This window comes from Histomonas meleagridis, assembly GCF_020186115.1.
Source record: "Histomonas meleagridis strain 2922-C6/04-10x chromosome Unknown contig_18, whole genome shotgun sequence".
Lineage (NCBI taxonomy): Eukaryota > Parabasalia > Tritrichomonadida > Dientamoebidae > Histomonas > Histomonas meleagridis.
In genome coordinates this window covers 258,222-280,108 of record NW_027150797.1, presented here as the reverse complement: position 1 = coordinate 280,108, position 21,887 = coordinate 258,222, and the positions used below count along the sequence as shown (strand labels likewise).

General features: G+C 28.3%; 5 protein-coding genes across 5 annotated transcripts; 3 read left to right on the top strand and 2 right to left on the bottom strand.

Annotated features, from left to right (window-relative positions):
• Nucleotides 1-3,948: 3,948 nt before the first annotated feature.
• Nucleotides 3,949-5,862, bottom strand: GO595_002450 (uncharacterized protein; the record flags this gene model as incomplete). Its single annotated transcript, XM_067915361.1, has 1 exon — nucleotides 3,949-5,862. One exon carries the CDS (start codon nucleotides 5,860-5,862, stop codon nucleotides 3,949-3,951), a length of 1,914 nt encoding a protein of 637 aa, XP_067777387.1.
• A 2,339-nt stretch (nucleotides 5,863-8,201) lies between these two features.
• GO595_002449 (putative 60S ribosomal protein l10) lies at nucleotides 8,202-8,837 on the top strand (the record flags this gene model as incomplete). Its single annotated transcript, XM_067915360.1, has 1 exon — nucleotides 8,202-8,837. The coding sequence occupies one exon, from the start codon at nucleotides 8,202-8,204 to the stop codon at nucleotides 8,835-8,837; it is 636 nt and encodes a 211-aa protein (XP_067777386.1).
• An 822-nt stretch (nucleotides 8,838-9,659) lies between these two features.
• On the top strand, nucleotides 9,660-9,995 carry GO595_002448 (ATF-like basic leucine zipper transcription factor B-ATF-related protein; the record flags this gene model as incomplete). Its single annotated transcript, XM_067915359.1, has 1 exon — nucleotides 9,660-9,995. One exon carries the CDS (start codon nucleotides 9,660-9,662, stop codon nucleotides 9,993-9,995), a length of 336 nt encoding a protein of 111 aa, XP_067777385.1.
• A 320-nt stretch (nucleotides 9,996-10,315) lies between these two features.
• On the top strand, nucleotides 10,316-11,626 carry GO595_002447 (uncharacterized protein; the record flags this gene model as incomplete). Its single annotated transcript, XM_067915358.1, has 1 exon — nucleotides 10,316-11,626. One exon carries the CDS (start codon nucleotides 10,316-10,318, stop codon nucleotides 11,624-11,626), a length of 1,311 nt encoding a protein of 436 aa, XP_067777384.1.
• A 913-nt stretch (nucleotides 11,627-12,539) lies between these two features.
• GO595_002446 (ribosomal protein L23) lies at nucleotides 12,540-12,956 on the bottom strand (the record flags this gene model as incomplete). Its single annotated transcript, XM_067915357.1, has 1 exon — nucleotides 12,540-12,956. The coding sequence occupies one exon, from the start codon at nucleotides 12,954-12,956 to the stop codon at nucleotides 12,540-12,542; it is 417 nt and encodes a 138-aa protein (XP_067777383.1).
• Nucleotides 12,957-21,887: the final 8,931 nt, after the last annotated feature.

Here is a 21,887-nt window from a genome sequence, read left to right as displayed (position 1 = left end):
TAATTGGAGATAATAATAAGCCTGCTTTTATTATTTGATTACGAAGAGAATTCTCAACTTTTTCACTGGTTTATACTCTCAAATTTGAATTGATATATTCGTAATTAATATTTTCCACATGAAGCCAAAGGAACATTGCGACTGGGAAACACTTCTATCAATAAGTCAAGCAATTTTTAGTTTGAATGAAGAAAATTTCTCTACATCTTTAGGTTTAATAATCGACAAATTTGATGAAAACCATCCTTTATCTTATGATTTAATTATTATTCAAATGATATATTATTCCTTTGTAATTAAAAACAATAATGCAGATTTATTTTTGAATATTATAAAAGAAATAAGAACATTTGAAGAGAGTAATAAAATCAAATCCAATATATTTGATATATTTGGGCGATTTCTTAGTAATAAGTATACAGATGAATCATCTTATCTTCTTGAAGCTATGATTGAACATAATTTTCTTGAACCAAATATTGTAAAAAACAACCAGAGTGCTTATTTTGCGCATTATATGTCTAAAGATGAATTAACAATCTATTTAAGGGAACATGATTTTGTAAATTATGAAGAACTTTCAAAGAATGATTGGGAATTACATAAGAAATTAATTAGAGAAGGACATAATCCAAATGAAATATCAAAAATAATTCGAAATGATGAAATAGAAAAACTTCAAGAAATGTCATCACAAAGTGATTTCGATTTTGATCAAACAATTGAACCATCACTTTATGAAAGATGTTTATTTATTAATAATGAAGATGAAGATGTTTCATTAATTGATTATGCAGCATTCTTTGGATCAGTTAAATGTTTTAAATATTTACTTATGAATGGTGCAAACATTGAAAACACAGGTAGGTATGCAGTTGCAGGTGGAAATGAAGAAATCATTCATTTATGTGAACAAAATCATTCACCATTTGAAGATGCATATGAAACAGCAATTGAATTTCATCAAAATGATGTCTTTAAATATATTTATGAGAATAAATTAAAAGAAATTAATAATTTAGAAAAATTAGGAAAGCTTTGTATTTTATATCATAATTATGAAATATTTTCATTTTTACTTAAAGAAGGAATGAAAATCAATGATGATATTATTAATGAAGCAGCAAATATTGGAAATATTTTTTTAGTTGAATATTTTCTTAAAGAGCATTCAATTCCGCATGATATATTGGTATTTTCAGCTGAATCAGGAAATATTGAACTTGTTGAATACGTTTTAAAACAAAAAGGAATTGATATTAATACTAAAGATATTTATTTGTTTTATTTAGAATTTATTTTGATTATTTTGTGTTTCAAAATAATATTTGGAATTTATTTAAATTATTTAGAACAGCATTTACATTAGCATCTGAAAATGGTCATATAAAAATAGTTAAATTACTTCTTGAACAAGATGGAATTGATATTAACGCTGAAGGTATTTATTTGTTATATTTGATATTTATTTTAATAATTTCTTATTTCAAAATAATATTTGGAAATTATTTAAAATATTTAATACAGCACTTAATGAAGCATCTTATAATGGTCATACAGAAATAGTTAAATTACTTCTTGAACAAAAAAGAATTGATATTAATGCTAAAGGTATTTATTTGTTTTATTTTGTATTTATTATAATAATTTCTTATTTCAAAATAATATTTGGAAATTATTTAAAATATTATGGACAGCACTTGTGTTTGCAGCTAGAAATGGTCATACAGAAATAGTTAAATTACTTCTTGAACAAGATGGAATTGATATTAATGCTAAAGATATTTATTTGTTTTATTTAATATTTATTATAATAATTTATTATTTCAAAATATTATTTGGAAATTATTTAAAATATTTAGAACAGCACTTATGTTAGCATCTGAAATTGGTTCTATAGAAATCGTTAAATTACTTCTTGAACAAGAAGGAATTGATATTAATGCTAAAGATATTTATTTGATTTATTTAGGATTTATTTTAATATTTTGATATTTCAAAATAACATTTGGAAATTATTTAAATTATTTGATACAGCACTTATTAAAGCATCTCAATATGGATATATAGAAATAGTTAAATTACTTCTTGAACAAGATGGAATTGATATTAATACTAAAGATATTTATTTGTTTTATTTAATATTTATTTAGATAATTTTATATTTTAATATAATATTTGGAAATTCTTTAAAATATTTAATACAGCACTTAATGAAGCATCTTATAATGGTCATACAGAAATAGTTAAATTACTTGAACAAAAATAATTGGAAGAAGCAAATAAGTTTGAATCAACAAAAAATATAAATGAAACAAAGAATAAAACCATAAAAAATATTTCAATTTTGTAAAATAATAAAACTTTTATTGAATGAGATTCACTCAATTTTTCAATTTGAATCTTCTTTCGAAGATAACATTTTTTCCTGTATTTTTTTTTAATAAGCTCATGTAGATCCTTAAGGATCGACACCTTTACAATTTTGTCAATCAATTCCTTACAAATAAGTATTAATTAGATGTTCAGCAATTTCTCGATTTATCAAAATGTGGTAGTTTATTGAGTTCTTTGGCTGCTTTATGTACATAATTTGTACTTAAAAATACACAAAGCCCTCTTCGGTATAAATCAGGATATTTCTTTTGATCGATCTTCATAATGTATCTGATGAGACATTGATTTCATCCTCATTGATTGGCATTGAAGATTACTGTGCTTCAATTGTGTGTTCGACTTCGTATTTGTCTTGAGCTGAAACTGAGTTAATATATTTGTCGTGACAAATTCTTTGTTGGCTCCTTCCAAAAAGATATCACCGTTACGAAATCGGCGTGCTATTTGACTGATGGTCGCATTTTAGGGTCACGATCCCAACAATCTGAATCAAGTTTTTAATGGAGTTGATACATTTTGTGGAAATGGAGGTCTCATGTTCTCAAACATAACCGTTGCTATGATTTATGTATGTTCTAATCCTTGATAATTCCCAACAAAGAATTGCGTATGCATATACATCAATTTCGTATCATTGAATTTCTTGTATCGTCGATCATACTAGCATCATGAACTTGGTTAATTTTGCAATAGATAAAAATTTTTGAAGGTGTTGATGTTAATTAATCCGATTTTTTTTTGACTAACTCACATGGCTTTAGAGAGTGCAAAAGTGGTGTTGTGCTTGCAATTAGACCACTGTCAAAATGCAATCTTGTTCCATTTCGTGAGTGCCAAATGCAATTTTTTGATAGATATCGTTCATTCCAACCATAAATAGAATATCAGCTTAAATAGTTTTTAGATATTTAGAATCCACATACTAGATAATATTAATTAGTTTTCGGTTCGTCTATCTATCGATAGATTGTGACCTTTACTCATGCGATATAAGTAATACTTCTATGGAATTTGATCGGCATATGAATTGAGTATGTTTGTTTGGGAAATCAGCGGTTTTCGATCATTTCAGATACAAACTTGAACTTTTTTAATAAGGGTACTTAATGGTTCCCTAATAAATCCATTGCTCCCAGATGAAGCAAAGCTCTAATCTTTTGTATAAATATGGAATGAATAATATTTTAAATTTTAAATAATTATTGAATACAACAAGTTATATATAAATATTATAATATTATAACACTAGAATTTATTAAAAAAAACATCTTTCATATATAATTTCATTGTCTTCGTTTTGCTTCATCTTTAAATCCTTAAAAACATCTTTAATTCGTTGTATTTCGTGGACACTTGTATGAAAATAAAAAATAAACATTTAATTCACTCTTCTTCAAAATTACAATGTTTCACATATTACGAATAGGAGTCGATATGGACATTCGCTTTCTTCCAAGAAACAAGCGCATTGACTTCGTGGATAAATTTAACATAAAATATTAAATTTCGTTTATGTTAAACGGCTTTCATATCAAAAAGTGGTGAATTGAATTAAAAAAGCGGCTTGCTTTCAATTCCATCCAATATCTCGTTCACTGTCTTTCCTTCGTGATTTGTCAGCCCCAACAAGTCGTCTCTTTCAAGTAACATGTCCTTAACCATTGGCGCGAATTCGCTTTTCAATATTTCGAATACTATTGGGTCATCTCCATCGTTTTCAGCGAACGATAGGTCTGCTTTTTTGTCTTGTACGTAGTGATACAGCATATACTTTTCCTTTCTTCTTAATATGCTATGCATCAATGACTCTCCCTTGAATCGTAGCGACGGCTCAGCCCACTCTAGTATCTTTGTAGAGAAATAGTTGCATCTGAACAACACTTCAGTTTTCTCATCGTTTGTTAAGCACTTGAATACGTATTCATAGTCCATAGGAGATTCGTGTTCGCGTTTAAAGAATTCGATTAAAGAGTCGCAGATTCCGACTTTGAATTCCATAAACAATGGCGTCGAATCCCAACCAGCCTTACAATGCTGCACAGCTTTGATGACGTCATTATCATAACGAAGCTCAGGATGAACACTTAAAAACCCATAAATTATTTCGCGATATGTAAATGCAGTGTCATCGGATTCACCAATTGTCCATAGTAAACATTGCTTCGGATCTTTCATTTGTTTAATGATCGGTTCGACTTCGTTTTGTCGTATTTCAGTTTGGACAAGATTTTTAATGAAGTTTTGATCGATTAAGTCGGAGATGTCATATCCAAACTTAAGCATTAGCTTAACACATGCAATTTTACCCCTGGCGTTATCATAATATTCTTTAGGCGTATGTGAATAACGTTCGAATAATTTGAACTCGCGAGCAATGTTTTCAGGAACATAATAACAATGTCCTAACATGTATAGAAATGCATCAGTTCCTTCGATTTCTGAGTCGCCTTGTAATATCTTGCGATTAAATTCTGGCGTTTCATCATTATATGGAGATAATTGTTCCAAAACAAATTGTTGGATTGAGAGCCCTCTTTCTTTAGGTGTAAGCTCAATGACATCTAAAAGTTTGGCGCAATTCGCAAAACATTGCTTCTGGACTAAATATAAATATGCGTCTTTGTATCGGTTTTTGGTCAATTCAAGAATACTTTCAGGACAATAACATGTGGAAAGCTCCTCAAATGAGAGTTCATAGGATTTAATGTGGTTCTCATTGATATAGGAAAGGATTTTATGGGAATCAGATTTGGCTAATTTTATCATGTTTTCTTTGTCAACTTCAGTGGTTCCATATACTTTAATATAGGATGACAGTGCATCGCCGGAAAGAATAAATGGTTTTAATGCTTCACGATGTGTTTCATCTGAATATGTATCATACATAAAATCAAGAATTTCCGACTTGGCTTCCTTGGCTACTTTGGTAAAGTCATTTATGTCATATTCTGCAAAGTTTACAACTTCGGAAATGAATTTGAAACATTCAACATTTCCATTTCTGGCACTATCAAGAATTGGCATGTTGCCATGCTTGTTCTTTTGAAATGAAAACCCTAATGAATGAATATATTTTATAATTTCTAAGTCTCCTCTTTTGGCTGCTGAACACTCGATAGAATAAAATGGATTTTGGTAATCCTCTGGTGAGATACCATCACAATACTTTTTGATGATCCTAAAAGAACATTTTCGGACAGCTTCACAAATATCGTCATTTTTAAATTTATGGCCAAGACTTTTGATAAGGTCAAGACAATGTTCAGCCTCGCAATAAAGTGCATAACATGTAATGGAAACAAAGCATAATGATTTAGGATGATGGAATATTTTTCCAAGATCTTTACTTACATCTTTGATTTCATATTCTTTAAATAAGGATTCTAATTGTTTTGCGTCATCAACATCTATGACTTTTTGAAACTTCTCTCTGAAGTCTTTTTCTTTGCGATTGCTGATCCACATTTAAAAGTGAACTAATTTCTTCACTTTTGTGGATGCCACTTTTTATATTTGAACAGAGGTTTGAATGGAAATTCAATTTGAATGAACTTTACAACAACAACTTTTTGAACGAATTCGTTGTGGAGATAATTTCATAGAAAAATTGTTAATGCAATTACAGTATAAAATTGGTCATCTCATTCCTACATGCACCGATAAGAGCAGTACCAAATAATGTAATAAATTAATGTAATATTTTTTGAATTTATATCAACATTATGTCCAAGAAGTAACTTAACTATTTCTGTATATCTTCTGAAGATGCACAAATAAGTGCTGTAAAAAATATATAAGATAATTTCCAAATATTAACTTGAAATATCATGTTTTGAAAATAAACATAAGTTTTGCATTTACACTAATTTTTCTTCGTTCTAGAAATATTTTAACTATTGTGATATATGACCATTTAAAGATGCGATAATAAGAGATATTTTAAATAGTTCAAATAATCGTTAAATATTATTTTGATATATGAAATAAAACAAATTAATATTTTTAGCATTATTATCAATTCCTTCTTGTTCAAGAAGTAATTTAACTATTTCTGTACGACCATTTTCAGATGCATACATAAGTGCTGTTTCAAATAATTTAAATAATTTCCAAATTTTATTTTGAAATATTAAATTATTAAAATTAATATTAAATAAAACAAATAAATATGTTTAGCATTAATATCAATTCCCTTTTGTTCAAGAAGTAATTTCACTATTTTTATATGACCATTTGGAGATGCACAAATAAGTGCTGTCCATAATATTTTAAATAATTTCCAAATATTATTTTGAAATAGAAAATTATCAAAATGAATATCAAATAAACCAAAAAATATTTTTTGCATTGATATCAATTCCCTTTTGTTCAAGAAGTAATTTAGTATTTTCAATGTGACCATTTGATGATGTAAATTGTTGGTGGTGTATCAAATATTATATATGATTTCCAAATATCAATGAGGTATTATGTTTTTGAAATAAATTTTGAGTAAAACATATAAATATCTATATAGTTGATATCAATACTTTCATGTTGAAGAAGTAGTTTGACAATTCCAGGATTACATTTCGAAGAAGCAATAATAAGTGCTGTATCGAATAATTTGAAGAATAACCAAAGATTAAAAACAAACATCAAACTATTATAAAGAGTTTTTTACAAACAAAATCATTAATATCAATTCCTTTTGTTCAAGAAGTAATTTTACAATGTCTGTATAGCCATCTTGAATCGAAATATTTAGTGGTGTGTTAACAACCTTCTTGGCATTGGGGATGTACCACAGGAAAAAATTCCAAATATTTTAAAACAAAAAATATATTATAATTACTTTAAATATAATAAATTAATATTTTTTGCATGTCAATTCCTTCATGTTTGATAAGCTCTTCAACAAGTTCGATATACCCTGATTCTAAAGAATATATTAAAATATCTTTCGAAATTTGATTATTTTATATGTCAATTTGAACAACTGATGCAGAGCAAAAGGTAAATACAGTTACAATGATGAATAATAAAAACAATTTTTATTAAATAGTAATATTTATGTATTCAACATTAATTAAAAATCGCGAGTTCTGTCAAAAGTCTTGGTTCTTTTGAAGTACAACAGATTGCACCCAATGAAATTGTTGAAATTAAGCCTAGGACTGCAACAACAATTGTGGAAATAAAAATTTCATCAAATCGAGGATCAAGATAATTTCTGATAATTTCAGCACAACCTGATTCATAGTCCATTGGGCAATAAGGTATAGGTCTGTCTGTAGAGTTTAACCACCCACAACATTTTAACATTGTTTGAAATGATTCTGTTTCAAAAGATGGATTCCATATATCGTTCCAGCTTTTTAAGAAATCTGTAGACGAAGAAGGGTAAGATAAATAAAAGTAACAAGCTATGGTTATAAAAAATAAAGGAAATGTAACAAAAAAATTGCATTTTAAAGACGGAAACAATAAAAATAATACAAAACCTATAAAAGAAATAATTCCTGTACCAATTCCAATACCAAATAGGATTTTGTATGGAATTTTTGGTGAGTAGATTATTATGGGATTATTAAAATAAGAATAAGAAACACCTGAAACAACAACAAGCAATATCGAGCTTACAAGTAGCATATGTGACATAATGGTTATAAGAAAATTTTTGCATTTTACCATTGAAAAACAAACCTCAGGTTGCCCTGATTAATTTACATTTTTGGGTAGCCCCTGTTCTCTATCGTCACTTTTGATTTAAATGACATGCCGATCAAATAAACGGTTTTGACAGCCATCACTCCTTTTTTTAAATGGGTCGTCGTCCAGCTCGTTGCTACCGCTACTTTAAGAGTGCTCCATATCCAAAGTCACGCTTCTGCCGTGGTGTTCCAGATCCACGTCTCCAACGTTATGAAACTGGTACAAAGCAAGCCACAGCACACGTTTTCCCATATTGTGTTCGTCTTATCTATCTTGAACACAGACAAAACATTTCTGCTGAAGCACTCGAAGCCGCTCGTGTTAGCTCCAACCGTTACATGATGAAGACAATGGGTAAAGCATATCACATCCGTATCAATCTTCACCCATTCCATGTTCTCCGTATCAACAAGATGCTTTCCACTGCAGGTGCAGATAGACTTCAAACTGGTATGCGTCATGCCTTCGGTAAGCCAAATGGTATGGTTTCCCGTGTTAACCACCCACAATGCATCATGTCAGTTCGTGCACCAAAGGATGGTCTCAAGAATGCTATTGAAGCCTTCCGCCGTGCTTCATTCAAGTTCCCAGGTAAGTCAAAGGTTATTGTATCATCAAAGGTCGGCTTCACTCCATACACACTTCAAGAATACAAAGAATACCTCGCTTCTGGCAAAATCGTTGAGTGCGGAAATCACATGCGCCGTGTCTACCGCCGTGGTCCAATCCCAAAAAAAGCTAATTAAATGATTAATTAATTCTTTTTTCATCTTAATATGAAACCGCAATTCAAGCATTGTATACAAGAGAAATACGTAATAATCGCTTCATTGCCAAAAAGTTATGATGAAATTAATTAATTAATTTTGTTACCAACAAACTTTTTGAATCTAGTATTAATTAGTATCTTTAAGAAGCGCCAAAAATCATTTTGAAAACATAAATTTCTCTTAGAAGATTTTTATATTTTTAAATTTCTATAAATCTCAATATTTAAAATTTAACATAATATAAATTAAATCAATTGATATTTTGGTCATTCAATGCAAGGTCAACAGAGACGAAATTAGACAAAAGAATGATTTTGGCTCAAAATAAAATTCTGTAAAATATTTTTTGCCAAGTACCATAGGCCATTGAAAAACTTGATTCAATTTTGATTTATCACATATGCACAATAAATATTACTCTAAAATGCATAATTTTATAAAGTGAAATGGAAGTTTGTTAAAAGAAAATTGAATGATACATTTTCGTATTTTGTGAAAAAAATAATCGTTTTTTCTACATTTATTCAAAAAACTGATCGATCAGCTCACATCATCATATGATGCGATTACGCGTTTTCGCATAATGTTTATAGATCACATGAGACTTCTCAAAAACTGAAATTGAGGGAATTTTTTGAGAGCAAAACTGGTCTAAAATCACTGCTAGTGACGTGATATTACGCGTATTTTCGTAATATCACATCATTTTCGGATCACTTCATTAAAATGCAATTTATCCCACCTGCAACAGCTTCATTGATCCAAACCCCATTACCTTTACCTTCACCACTTAGAACAATGATTCCTTCTCTTCAAGTACCACAGAATATTGCTCAAATGATTCCAATGCCAATTCCAAACAATCAACCAATGTCACCACCAAGTGATAACAAAGATCAAGATGAAAAGGCAGACCTTAAAGAAAGAAATCGTATTGCAGCACAAAAATGGAGACAGAAGAAAGATCAATATCTTAGTGAGCTTGAAGCTGCTAATGATGAACTCAGAAGACGCACGCTTGACCTCTGCAGCAAAGCAGAAGCTCTTCGTGTTGAAAACCATGTTCTCGAAAATGAACTTCAATTCTTCCAATCCTTTATGACTAAAATCATGAGTGCTGGACCAGCCAAGTAATTGATTTGCCATGTTGTAAATATAAAATTTATGTTAATTTATAATTTTTTAAAATAAATTTAATTATTAAATCAAATTTAGATACACATGCATTTAAAATTAGTGTAATTAAATTTGAACATTCCTACAATAAAAAAATATGCTTAAATCTTGGATGATTAATTTGTTGATTTTTTTGCTTAAAATCAAAATTGCCACAAATTAAATTCATCAAAGCAAATAGCTTTTGGTCCAATTATAATCGCAAGTTTCAAAAATAATCTCTGGATATTTAAGTTTTGTTGCTCATTGATATAAAAAGTGACAACTGCTTTATTTCGATGTTTTGTGGAGGAATATTTGCATACAAAAACATTTCAGACGATCTTTTTATTTGCAGCGATGGTGTCGAGATGACTCAAAAAGAATTGCTTAATATTGTTCGTGCAATTGCAAGTCGAATTCAACAAGATCCACTTCCAATTAATTCACGCAGAGTTTTATTTGTTGGAGCTACCAGCACCTATTTACGCTGGCATCGTGGGTATATCTTTGGCGTTAGCACATACCATAATTTTAGCATTCCATTATTATCCTCCACAATGGAAAGAGTAACAAACTGCATTAATGCAATACATAGTGGTAGTGGTGATATAGATCTTCGCGATTACTCTAATCGCTCAGTTCTATATCATGCAATCAGATCACTTCTTACCCAAACTCCAGGTGGAATAATTCCACAACAAGTTACAAAATCACTCAATAACATAATAGATGTATCCATTAATCCAGCCATTTCATTCAAAATGGAACCCAAACTTTCAGGAGATTTCACAAACAATCAAACAGAACCCAAATACGATTCATCAACGAACGAAACTTCTGTCACAGATTCACTTGCATCTAATGAAGTTGTTGCATCAATATCTGATTCATTTCCTGTTGAAGATTCGAAAGGATTCATATCAGCTAAACTTTTGCAAGAAGCGCAATTTAACTTTGTTAACAACACAATACAGCTCATTGAATGTAATAACTCATTGGAGATAAAGGCATCAGGAGGAGCCGAGAGCGGGCCTCTTTGCTTCGCAATGGTGCCGGGAACGTTAATCGAAGACGAAAAATACAACCAACAAATTCTGAACTTTACACCAGAGGGAATTTACAAGTGCGAAAAACCGTTAGAGCTTTTACAAAAAGAAACTAAAGTATTAGTTTTCCAAAGCAAAGTTCATAATGACGAAGCACTTCCATTCCAAGTTGCTTCGACTTTTGAACGTGAAAATGGAAAAGGAAAAATACAGATTAAAATTAGATCAAAAGTTGCTTTATCAGATATCATTATTGGTGTCGATAGTGAAGGGTTCGGAAATCCTGAAGGTGAAAACTGTGAAGTGTCATTAGCAGGATCGAGAATCTTGCTGAAGATTAATGACATCAAACCTGATAACGGTGAAACCGTCACGGTTATTTGGGGTGGTGTGGACGATAGCTTCCAACCGCCGAAAACCACCAACTTGAGATGCTTGGCGAAAGAATGCACTTTGGGAAACATTGTAATCAAAACAGACCCAAACGGTAACTTCTCTGTGAAATCGTTCCAAAAGGAGTTGTTCATTTCAAGGTCAGATTGGGAATTTAAAGATTATTAATTTAATCCTTTGATAAAAGTTTGAGTCGTTTACGAAGTTGTCTGAGAATTGGATCGTCTGGATATGATCCGTCATCAAAATTGGTGTGTGAAGGTTTGGATGTGGGCTCATTAGAAATGATCTCAAAATTTTCAATGGTTAAATCAGATGGCATGGGATGAAGAGTTGGAGATGGACCAAAAATCCAATTTGCAACACATTCTTTGGTTTCTACTTGGATTTCCTGTTCAGCTTGCGTTCCAACTGATACAAATTTTCGTTTTCTTGTTTTTAATTTCGATGAGTTAGAATCAATAGCAGGAAGATCAAAATCTTTCAACATTGCATTTAATATAATTTGAGGGTTATCCTCTGATTTTAGCAAAGATTCGATATTTTTTTGTTTTTTCATTAATGCTTAACGTAAAAAAGTGGAAAAATAAACGTTTCCGTAAGACCAAATAGACCTTTTGAATTCATTTTACCATAATATCATAGGCAACAGTGTATGTTATTGTGATGATGAGATTTTCCTCTCGTTCAGCTACTTCGTGGTGAGATCAAGATCTCTCTGAACAATCTTTCATATCAACTAACACATAGAATTCAAAAATTTTAAAATAGTCATTTAAATCATTATGAGAAATCAATAAAATCCAAATTCTACATTCATTTTTTTCTTTTTTTTTTCTTTTTTTTTCTTTGCTAAGTTTTAAGGTATAGTTTTAAAATTTTAATTTCTAATTATTTTCTTCTGTATTTGTATTAATGCTCATAATCATTCTCTAATTCTTCGGTTACTTAAGATGGGCTTATGATTGCTATAGCATTTGGTACTTAATGTGAAATTTAAATTTTATTGATTGTATCGAAAAAAGGAAAACAGAATAAAGAAAAATCTGATGTCTGTTTTTAGTTATTCCAAGTCCTATTGTTAAGCCATTTCGTTAGCAAGGTTCATTGCTTCAACTTCTTCAGGAAGACGAACATATGCCTTTTTAAGGAACTTAGGTGTGATAAGTGTCTTAACGCTTACTGGCTTAACGTGATAAAGGCGATTGATGGCAGCGGCAATTTCTGGTTTCTTAGCGCGGATATCAACATAAAAAGTCATTGTGTTTTCATCTTCAAGTTTACGAGAAGCCTTATCAGATGTGACTGGACCCTTAATGATCTTGTAATCATTGCGCTTTAAAGAAACTGGTTGAACAGCTTTATGCTCATATTGTGGTTTCTTTGCTGGGATTGTAGCCTTTGGCTTTTGGAATTTCTTGAAATTTCTTGTCTTCTTGATTTGTTTTTGTTGACCCTTTGTGGCAGCAGCGGCGGCAGCTTCAGCTTTACCAGACATTCAAAAGGTCGGCCAAACCGTTAAGGTGAACGTTAAAAATCACTCCAAACGCAAAAACACAAACTTTCATCATTTCTCAAATGGCATCAGATAATGTCTAAATAGGCTTTGTAAATATTTTTTTTATCTGTCAATTTTCGAATTATGACACATGATTTTTCAGGCAACACTCAATAGATACAAGCTTGTGCTTGATTCAGCTTGTGGCTATTAAGAATGTAACATTATTTCAGGAAACAAAACAAATAAATATTTATATAAATTAAAATAATGTATCCCTAAAAAAAAATCTAATAATGATATCAAATTAATTTGAAAATTAAAATAGCTATTTTACGTACGGAATTGACGTTCCAACTTTGAAATGGTAGTTGTAACAGAAGCTTCTGTTCCCCGCACACATTTTCATGAAAATTGTTAATTCATTTATATTTTTTATCATGCGAAAGCTGCAGCTTCCACATTTTACAAAAAATAGCACAATAAAAATATATCTCTAAATATTTAATTACAACAAATTTGGCATCTCAATCGATGGAAGGTTTTGTTTTGATGCCTCAGGAAACATTTCATTAAATTTCGAAATTATCTGTTCTAAGTTTGGTCTCGATCTCACTGTCCTTTGCAAGATGAACTCTATGAACTGCTGATACCTTAAATCGTTCGGAAGTTTTTTCTTATTTTCTTCCGTCAACAATTCCTTTGAACTATCCGTAACTCTCATAAAAAAATGGCTCCAGTTTGGCTCCATGAAAAGGTAATCTCCTGTTATCAATTCATAGAACAAACAACCAATTGACCAATTATCTGATGCCGGTCCAGCACCTATTTTCTTTCTTCTATCAAAACTAGGGTTTTCTTTTGTAGAATCAAGTGCAATTGACAACATTTCAGGCGATTTTATCCATTCTGTACCTTTATTTAATAATGTATTAGAATTATTTTCGTCGGTGTAACACATTGCTTCACCAAAATCCCCAATACATGGCTCACCTTTCGTGTTCATCATCACATTATCACATTTAATATCGAAATGATTAATCTTTTTTTCAGTCAACACGGTTGCCACCTTTAAAAACTCATAAAATATTCTTAATAAAGTACCCAATTCAGGTGTATTGTTTTTTCTCCAAACCTTTAAAGTTGTTGGATAATAATCCATTATGATGTAATATGAATTTAGGGTGCACCCGTAATCGGTTAATTGGGCCACCCTTCTATCGTTCTGGCAAAGCTCCAGAATTGAAACCTCAGAAAAAGCTTTGTACAAACAAGGATCCTCAAATTCGTTCATCGACTTATTTAACATTTTCACAGCATAATATTTCTCGTTAATCTTAACAGCCATAACTGACCCAAATGCTCCATTTGCAATATGCCTTCCATTAGCATATTTTGAAGGTGTAAAAAAATATGGAACAGTTAATCTTAAAAGTCGTTTCTTATCTTGAATGGTTGGATCTAAGCTTTCTTCCATTAATTTGTTGATTTTCTTAGCAATTTCAACATTTTCGGGGTTTTCCATATGCTTCATTATGATAAATAAAATGTTTAATTTCTTATTAACATGAGGAAAAGGATCACAAAAATTGGAATCAAACCTATGGACAGAACTATCTATCAATAAAGAAAATATAGCTCTGATAAATAAAGTATGTATTTCATCTGATATATAAATTGGATATTTTTTTCTTTTTTCAAGATATAACTTTTTATCGTTTACATCGGTTTTCTCTTCAATTTTTTCTTCGTTCAATTTAATTGAATTTGCATTAAAGTTAAGTGAAGGAACGTTATTGCTATCGTTGATATTAATTTGAATTGGGGGAACGTTATCGTTATTGTTAATATTTTGTTGAATTGTTTTATTAGATTTTGATTTAGACATTTCATATTCAAGTGAGAAATTAGATTGAAAGAAATGTAAGAAATTCATATTTTTAATATGTTCAATTATTTTATCATTTCTGTTTTCTATTATATTACAAAGAACGTTTATATATGCAGAAATATTTTTCGTTAATATTTCAGTTTTATAAATTTCATCAATAAAAAAATTAAAAAACATCGAAGTATGTAAAATAATAGTTTCATTACTTAAGAATTTCATTATAGAAATAAAAAACTCGCACACACAATTAATAAATGTTGGATAATGATAATATTTTTCAAGGAATTTAATCAGAAACAATGTTTGTTGTTCATTTATTTCGATTAAACTCAAAAACATATTCGGAAAAGCACATCCAAATCTTAACATTATACACATTATAAACCCAATTTTAGTTGATTCGATTGAATCATTCATTATAAACTTAGTAAAATCGACAAAAATTAAAGAATTAAAAGTTTCATAATTAAAATTTTTTTCTTTTGCATAAAATGTTCCAATTAAATAACACCATGCGATTATTTCATTTTGGTTATTTACGTAATCGAAATTATTTTTTTTCGTGTTATAAATCGGAACTAATAAATCCAAAACATTTTTAATTATATTATTATTTGTAAAATCACCTAAAAAATATAATGTAATTAATAAATCAGTTTCAATATAAAATTTAATTGAGTCCAAAAATTCGTTTTCTTTAAGTTTTAAATTATCCAAAAAATATTTTTTGGATGAAATAAATTCCAAAAAATTCGAATCGAATTCTTTAATTTCGATATTCTCAAACATTGTTAAATAAATATTATCTTTATATTTGTAATACAAAGGTATAATATAAGTTAACTCAACATTAAAAATTACAGCTGAAGGAAGCTGAACATTATAATTAAATTCATGTAATTCGTTTTTATGCTGATAAAAAGAACTCGAAAATCGTTTAATTGTTATGTTACCAAGTAATTTACCAATTAACGAAAGTTCTTTATCAACATTAATATTAATTTGTGATGACATTATACGCCTCGAACTTCGTGTTCCAGGCAAAAATATGTTATTCGATGTTGTGATAGAATCCAATTTAAGTTGTGGAACAACTGATATAATTGGATCGAATTTGTCTTCTTCTTCTTCATTGTGATCAATTGTGATATTATTATTATTGTTATTATTTGTATTATATTTGTTATTGTTATTAATTGCTTTATTATTATTGTTGTTATTTTCATTTATTATAATAACTTGCGCATGAATCCATTCGATTTCGTCTTGAAGTGTTTCGTAACTTATTCGTTTTGAAGATATTTTATGCGAAATTTGATTTATAATTTGTTTTATTCGGGTATTAATTTCTTTTGTTTCATTAAGTTCTTTTGTTATTGCTTCGCGTTTATCATGAAGTTCTGTTAATAATCGTTGTCCTTCTGTTATGAGTCGTTTGTCATCTCTTTTAAAATTTAAAGATTCAATTTGACCTTTGAGATGATCAATTTTGGATTTCAAATTATGATTTTCTTGTTTAAGGTCATGTGAAGTTTTTTGAAGATATTGATGTCTTCGTTCTATAATTGAGCATTTGAAATAGATACGAGTGGGATCTGTGGTTCCGAATTTGCTTTGAAGTTCTTGCTCGATGAACGTTAATTGTTTTGTTTGGTTTTTTTGTTGATTTGTTAAGGAATTTTTTTGACGTTTTGGGGAACTTGGTGCTGTTTTAACGGCAAACTGAATTTGCATTTTTTTTCGTGGAGTCAATAAATCATTTTTGTTAATAATTGGTTTGACTATTTTTTTGGTTGATGTCATTTTGTTGTTTTTGATCTTGGGGCTCCCTTGAATTATTTGTGATATCTGATTGAAAACTGAAATTAGATAATTGGAAATGTTTAATCTTTCTAAAGTAATATCAAAATTTTCTAAAACGCGTGTGGTCTTTTCAATTGTTGATGTCTTTCCGTCTGGTTTTAATGGGTTATTTAATTGAAATTTCTCAATTTGGAGTTGGAGGATCTCTTTTCTTGTTTTGGAAATTTCATCTTGAACAAATTGTATCTTTTTTTTCAATCGATCAGTCTTTAGTTGTGATGCATTTTCTTGAAAATGATCTTTTGTTCCGAGATGCATCTTTCAACATTCGTTAATTCAATTTAAAATAAATTGATAACTCTTAATCAAAAAATTGAATGATATATTTGTTTCTGAATTACACAAAATGAATATATGTTTTGAACATATATTATTTTAAGTATATTTTTATTGTTCGGTAAATTATTTGAGGTTAATAAGATAAATAAATATAATAATAAAAATATGAGATCAAGTATAATATCGATTATAATATATATATTCAAATATATTCCAGAAACCTTCGTAGCTCAACGGTTAGAGCATAGGACTTTTAATCCTGGGGTTGCGGGTTCGAATCCCGTCGAAGGTGAATTTTTTTGTTTTTTGATGGAGAGTTCTATTTTTGCTGAGAATTCGTCTTTAGCTCCGTTACAGGGAGAGAAATCGAATGATATCTTCTCCTTAAAATTCGAATTTTCATCAGATAGATTATTCGGAAATTCAAAACTTCAGACTAACAATTTTACAGGAATAGAGGATCATACCTCTAGATTACAATCAACAGGAAACGAATATATAATTACGAATAATTATGAAGATATTTATATTTTAAAGTTCGACCATGTATTACAAGATAAGACTAATATATGGGATATTAATGAAAATTATCACAGAGATAACAAAGAAATTATTACAGATCGAACATCACAAAACTTTTTACAAAATTATATAATTAATAAAGATTTTTCCAACAAAGAAGAAATTAAAAGAATTATTATCAAAGCAATTAAGAGACGAATACCATAGCCTAACATTTGGTTACAACAAAATTTATTATTAATTTATAATTTTTTAAATTTCCCAATTTCTCAATTATTCAAATTAAATGAATTTCGTGATATCCCATTACCCGAACCATTTTGTTGTTCATTAGTTCCAGAATGTAATTTTTTCACAGAAAACTTTCAAATATTGTTAAAACACTTGTCAGAAGAACATGGTATCGACCCTAATCAAGAATTACTCTTTCACGAAAGAATCATACAAAGATTATTGACTAAAAACAAGTACATTATATAATCAAAAAATTTTAAAAGATTCTGTCCGTTTCCAAATTGTTATAAAATTATTTCTGACAATTTTAAATTAATCAACCATGTAAATCACACGCACAGTTCAGAAATAATTATGAATTCTTTACAAACCGTTGGATTATTTTGGACGTTAATCTTTTCATGGACAAAAACTTACGGAAAATTACCGACAGCATTAAATTCATTAAAAACACAAGTTGATTTTGGAATATTCAATAATATTAATCCAGATGCTCGGAGAGAAATTTATTTGATTAATGAACATTATGAAAACAAAGATTTTACTGAAATTGATTTACCATATTGGATATTAATCATCGAACAAAATAACATCAATATTGAGATCTCAAATATATGTTCTTATCGAGGTCCAATTTTACCACCAGATACTTTTCGAATTATAAATAGAACATTATCAATCAGACCTGACACATTACAATTCTTAAATAACAAAATTAGACCAAATAAGAACATTTCTCATGTTCTACAAGTTAAACAATATCCAGTTAATGTTAATGTTAATGTTCCTAATTTCTCTATTACACATAAAACATAAATTGTGATTTACCAGTAATAAAAGTTGAAGAATACCTTATTGATATTCCAGATTTCAAAATCAATAATGAAGAAATCAATGTTGTTATACCTTATTACAATGAAGAAATTGTGCCATTCAATATTCCACAGATTAGAGTTAATGAACAAATTATAGAAGTACCAAAAATTAAATTTGTAGAAAAAGATATCATTTTTCCAATCCCAAACTATAATTTACCAAATATTAATATTAATATAAATCTAAATAATGATGAAACTCAAAATCAAAATAACAATAATAATCAAAATCAACTAAACTCAAATATTACATTCTTAGGATACAATAACAATAATATTCCACAAGAAAATCAAAATCAAAATCAAAATCAAATCAATAACATCAATTTAAATAATAATAATCACAATAATGGAAATAATAATAATAATAATATTAATAATGAAGAAGATTTAACACCAGAAAATTTATTAAATGATATTAGGAATGCGAATACTAAAGAAGAAATTAAATTAGTAATTAATAAATGGAAGAATAATGATTTAAACGAGAACTTATTCATGTGCAATAATAATAGATTTAAAATACCAATTTTAAATATTATAGCATTCGAAAAAGGTTGGCCAGGTGTAGGACCTTTTGTATGTACACAAGGAGATGGAGAAGCATTTACATGTGTACCTCATTTGAAATATCATGAGAAACAAGTACATAATAAAACATTTCCAGGTTGTACAATGTTAGAATTTTTAAATTTTTTAAGTTTAATGAATAATTATTGGGAACAAGTTAATTTACAAGACCAACATCAAAGTTATCATTCGAATTATTATTTTTGCTTCTGTCCAAATTGTGATTATTTTACTATGAATCAGGGTTCATTTTCTTCACATATGAAAACCAAACACAAATATATAGTTGATAAAAAATCATAAATAGGATGGATTTGGGCGACTATTAAATATTGAATTAATCAAGTTAATAGAACACCAAATATCAAAGAATTAATGAAAGAAACAATTGGTTTATTATGTGGTTATTGTAAAAAGACAATTACAGCTAATGAAAAAAACTTCAAATTACATGCATCTTCAATGCATAGTGATTCAAGAATAAAAGGAACAATTATCCCAAAACAAAAGATTATAATTAAATCCACAATATTCAGAATTCTGTTACAAAAACAAATTGATGAGATTGAAAATGAAATTAAAGCTCAAGAACAATTAACAGATGATAACAATAATAATCACTTCAATAATAGAAATAATAATATCAATCAACAAAATAATAAAGAAATTAATAGAAATAATAATATTTTTATACAAAATCAAACTGTCATTCAACAAGAACAATCAAATAATCAAGATATACTACAAAATAATAATCGAGAACAATTAAATAATCAAGAAGAACAACAAAATATAAATCAGGAACGACAACAAGTAGAAAATATAAAAATGACACAAGAAGAACAACAAATAATTTCAGAAGAATGAAATGATATACTAATAAAATGTAGAAAATGGTTAAATAGGGTAGAAATAGAATAACAAAATGAGATTCATTTACCTAAACTTACTAAAAACTATAGACAAAAACTTATTATCCCAATCAAAGAATGTATGAGAAATAAAATAATTTCAATATTAAAGAAATGTACACCAATAAATGAAAGTGAAACAGAATGGATAATTTTTGAAGGAGGATTAGCCAAAATGAATTTATTAATTAGAAAAACTATTAGAAAAACTTTACATATTCCTTTAGAAAAGATGTTAGGTAAATCTATTAATAAGAACAAAATCAAGGATAGAAAAAAAGAAACAATTAGAAAACAAAACAATATGATTAGGAATTTATCAGAAATTACTAGTTATATTTAAAGGATTATAGTATTAAAATATAAAACACAGGAAATGCGTAATCTGTACGCACTTTTTGCGGTTATCGCCTCAATTTCCCACTTTTTGAACGGCCTGACATCCTAACCGTTCGGAAACACGAAAATACGAAACACATTAAAACAAATGTATGAATTAGAAAATTCTGAATATAACAAATTATAGTATATGCAGTACTTATTAGCATATTGAAATATTTTTGAAAAATATTCTATTTTTATCGAGATATAAGCATTAGAAAAAAATTGTCTTATTTTTTAAAATAAATATTATGAATCGAAAGTACATAATGAAAAACATATAACAGTATATTTTGTTTTTTTAAATATTTTGTTTATAAGCTTGTTTTTAAGTGTTTTGTTTCGCATATTTTTGAAAGAGTATTCAAATTCAATGGGTATTCAATGATTTCTGAGTGTTGTTTTTTCCCTCTGAAAATATGGTGCTCAAATTCTGAGAGCATTCAATTCCATTTATTATAAATTAAAATTAAAATATCTTGATATACTATTTACTTTAATCAACAAAAAATGAATATTATGTTGTAATATTATATATTAGTAAATTTAATATAATATAATATTGCAATTAATAGAATTCTTGTGCATTCATTGTTCAATCTTTGTTTGCTCATTGTTTGTTCTCATTTATTCTGGTTTGTTTTTTTAATTCATTTATATTTATTCTTGCTTATTCTTGTTCATTTTTTCAAATAATTCTTGTTTGTTCTCGTTTATTATCATTTATTCATAATTTATTCTGCTTAATTATTGCTTATTCTTGTTTATTTATCTTTTGTTTATTGTTTGTTCTTGATTTTTCATTGATTATTCTCATTTAGTTATTCATTTGTTTGCTTATATTTATTATCACTAATTCTTGTTTATAATTCTCATTTTATGTTACAACGTGTATGCGAATGCAAAATAATTGGCATAGATGGTACTTTCCATCCAGCGCCGAATGGATTTTATCAGGTATGCATTTTCATTGGAATATCTCGTTTTTTAAATATTCCATTATTATATTTGATTTTGCCAAACAAAAATAGCAAAACATATTTATTAGCATTCAAAACATATTTAAATGCACTAAAAATACCTTAATATTAAGTTTCATCAAAATGTAAAATTCATTCGTGATTTTGAATTAGCTGAAATCAATGCAATAAAGAACATATTTGTAACAAATTCAAACTCTATACAATTATGTTATTTTCATTTTTGCAAAGCTATTCGCGAAAAATTATTATCAATCTTATCCAAAAGATTTCGTTTTTTTACTCAGCAACTTTATAAATTAATAAAATTATTACCACTTATTGACATAGAATGTGCTAAAAAGGTAATTTTATTTCTTCCAAAGATATCATATTTTTCAAAAGAATCTTCAGAGTTTGTTGATTACTTTATTTCAACTTATACA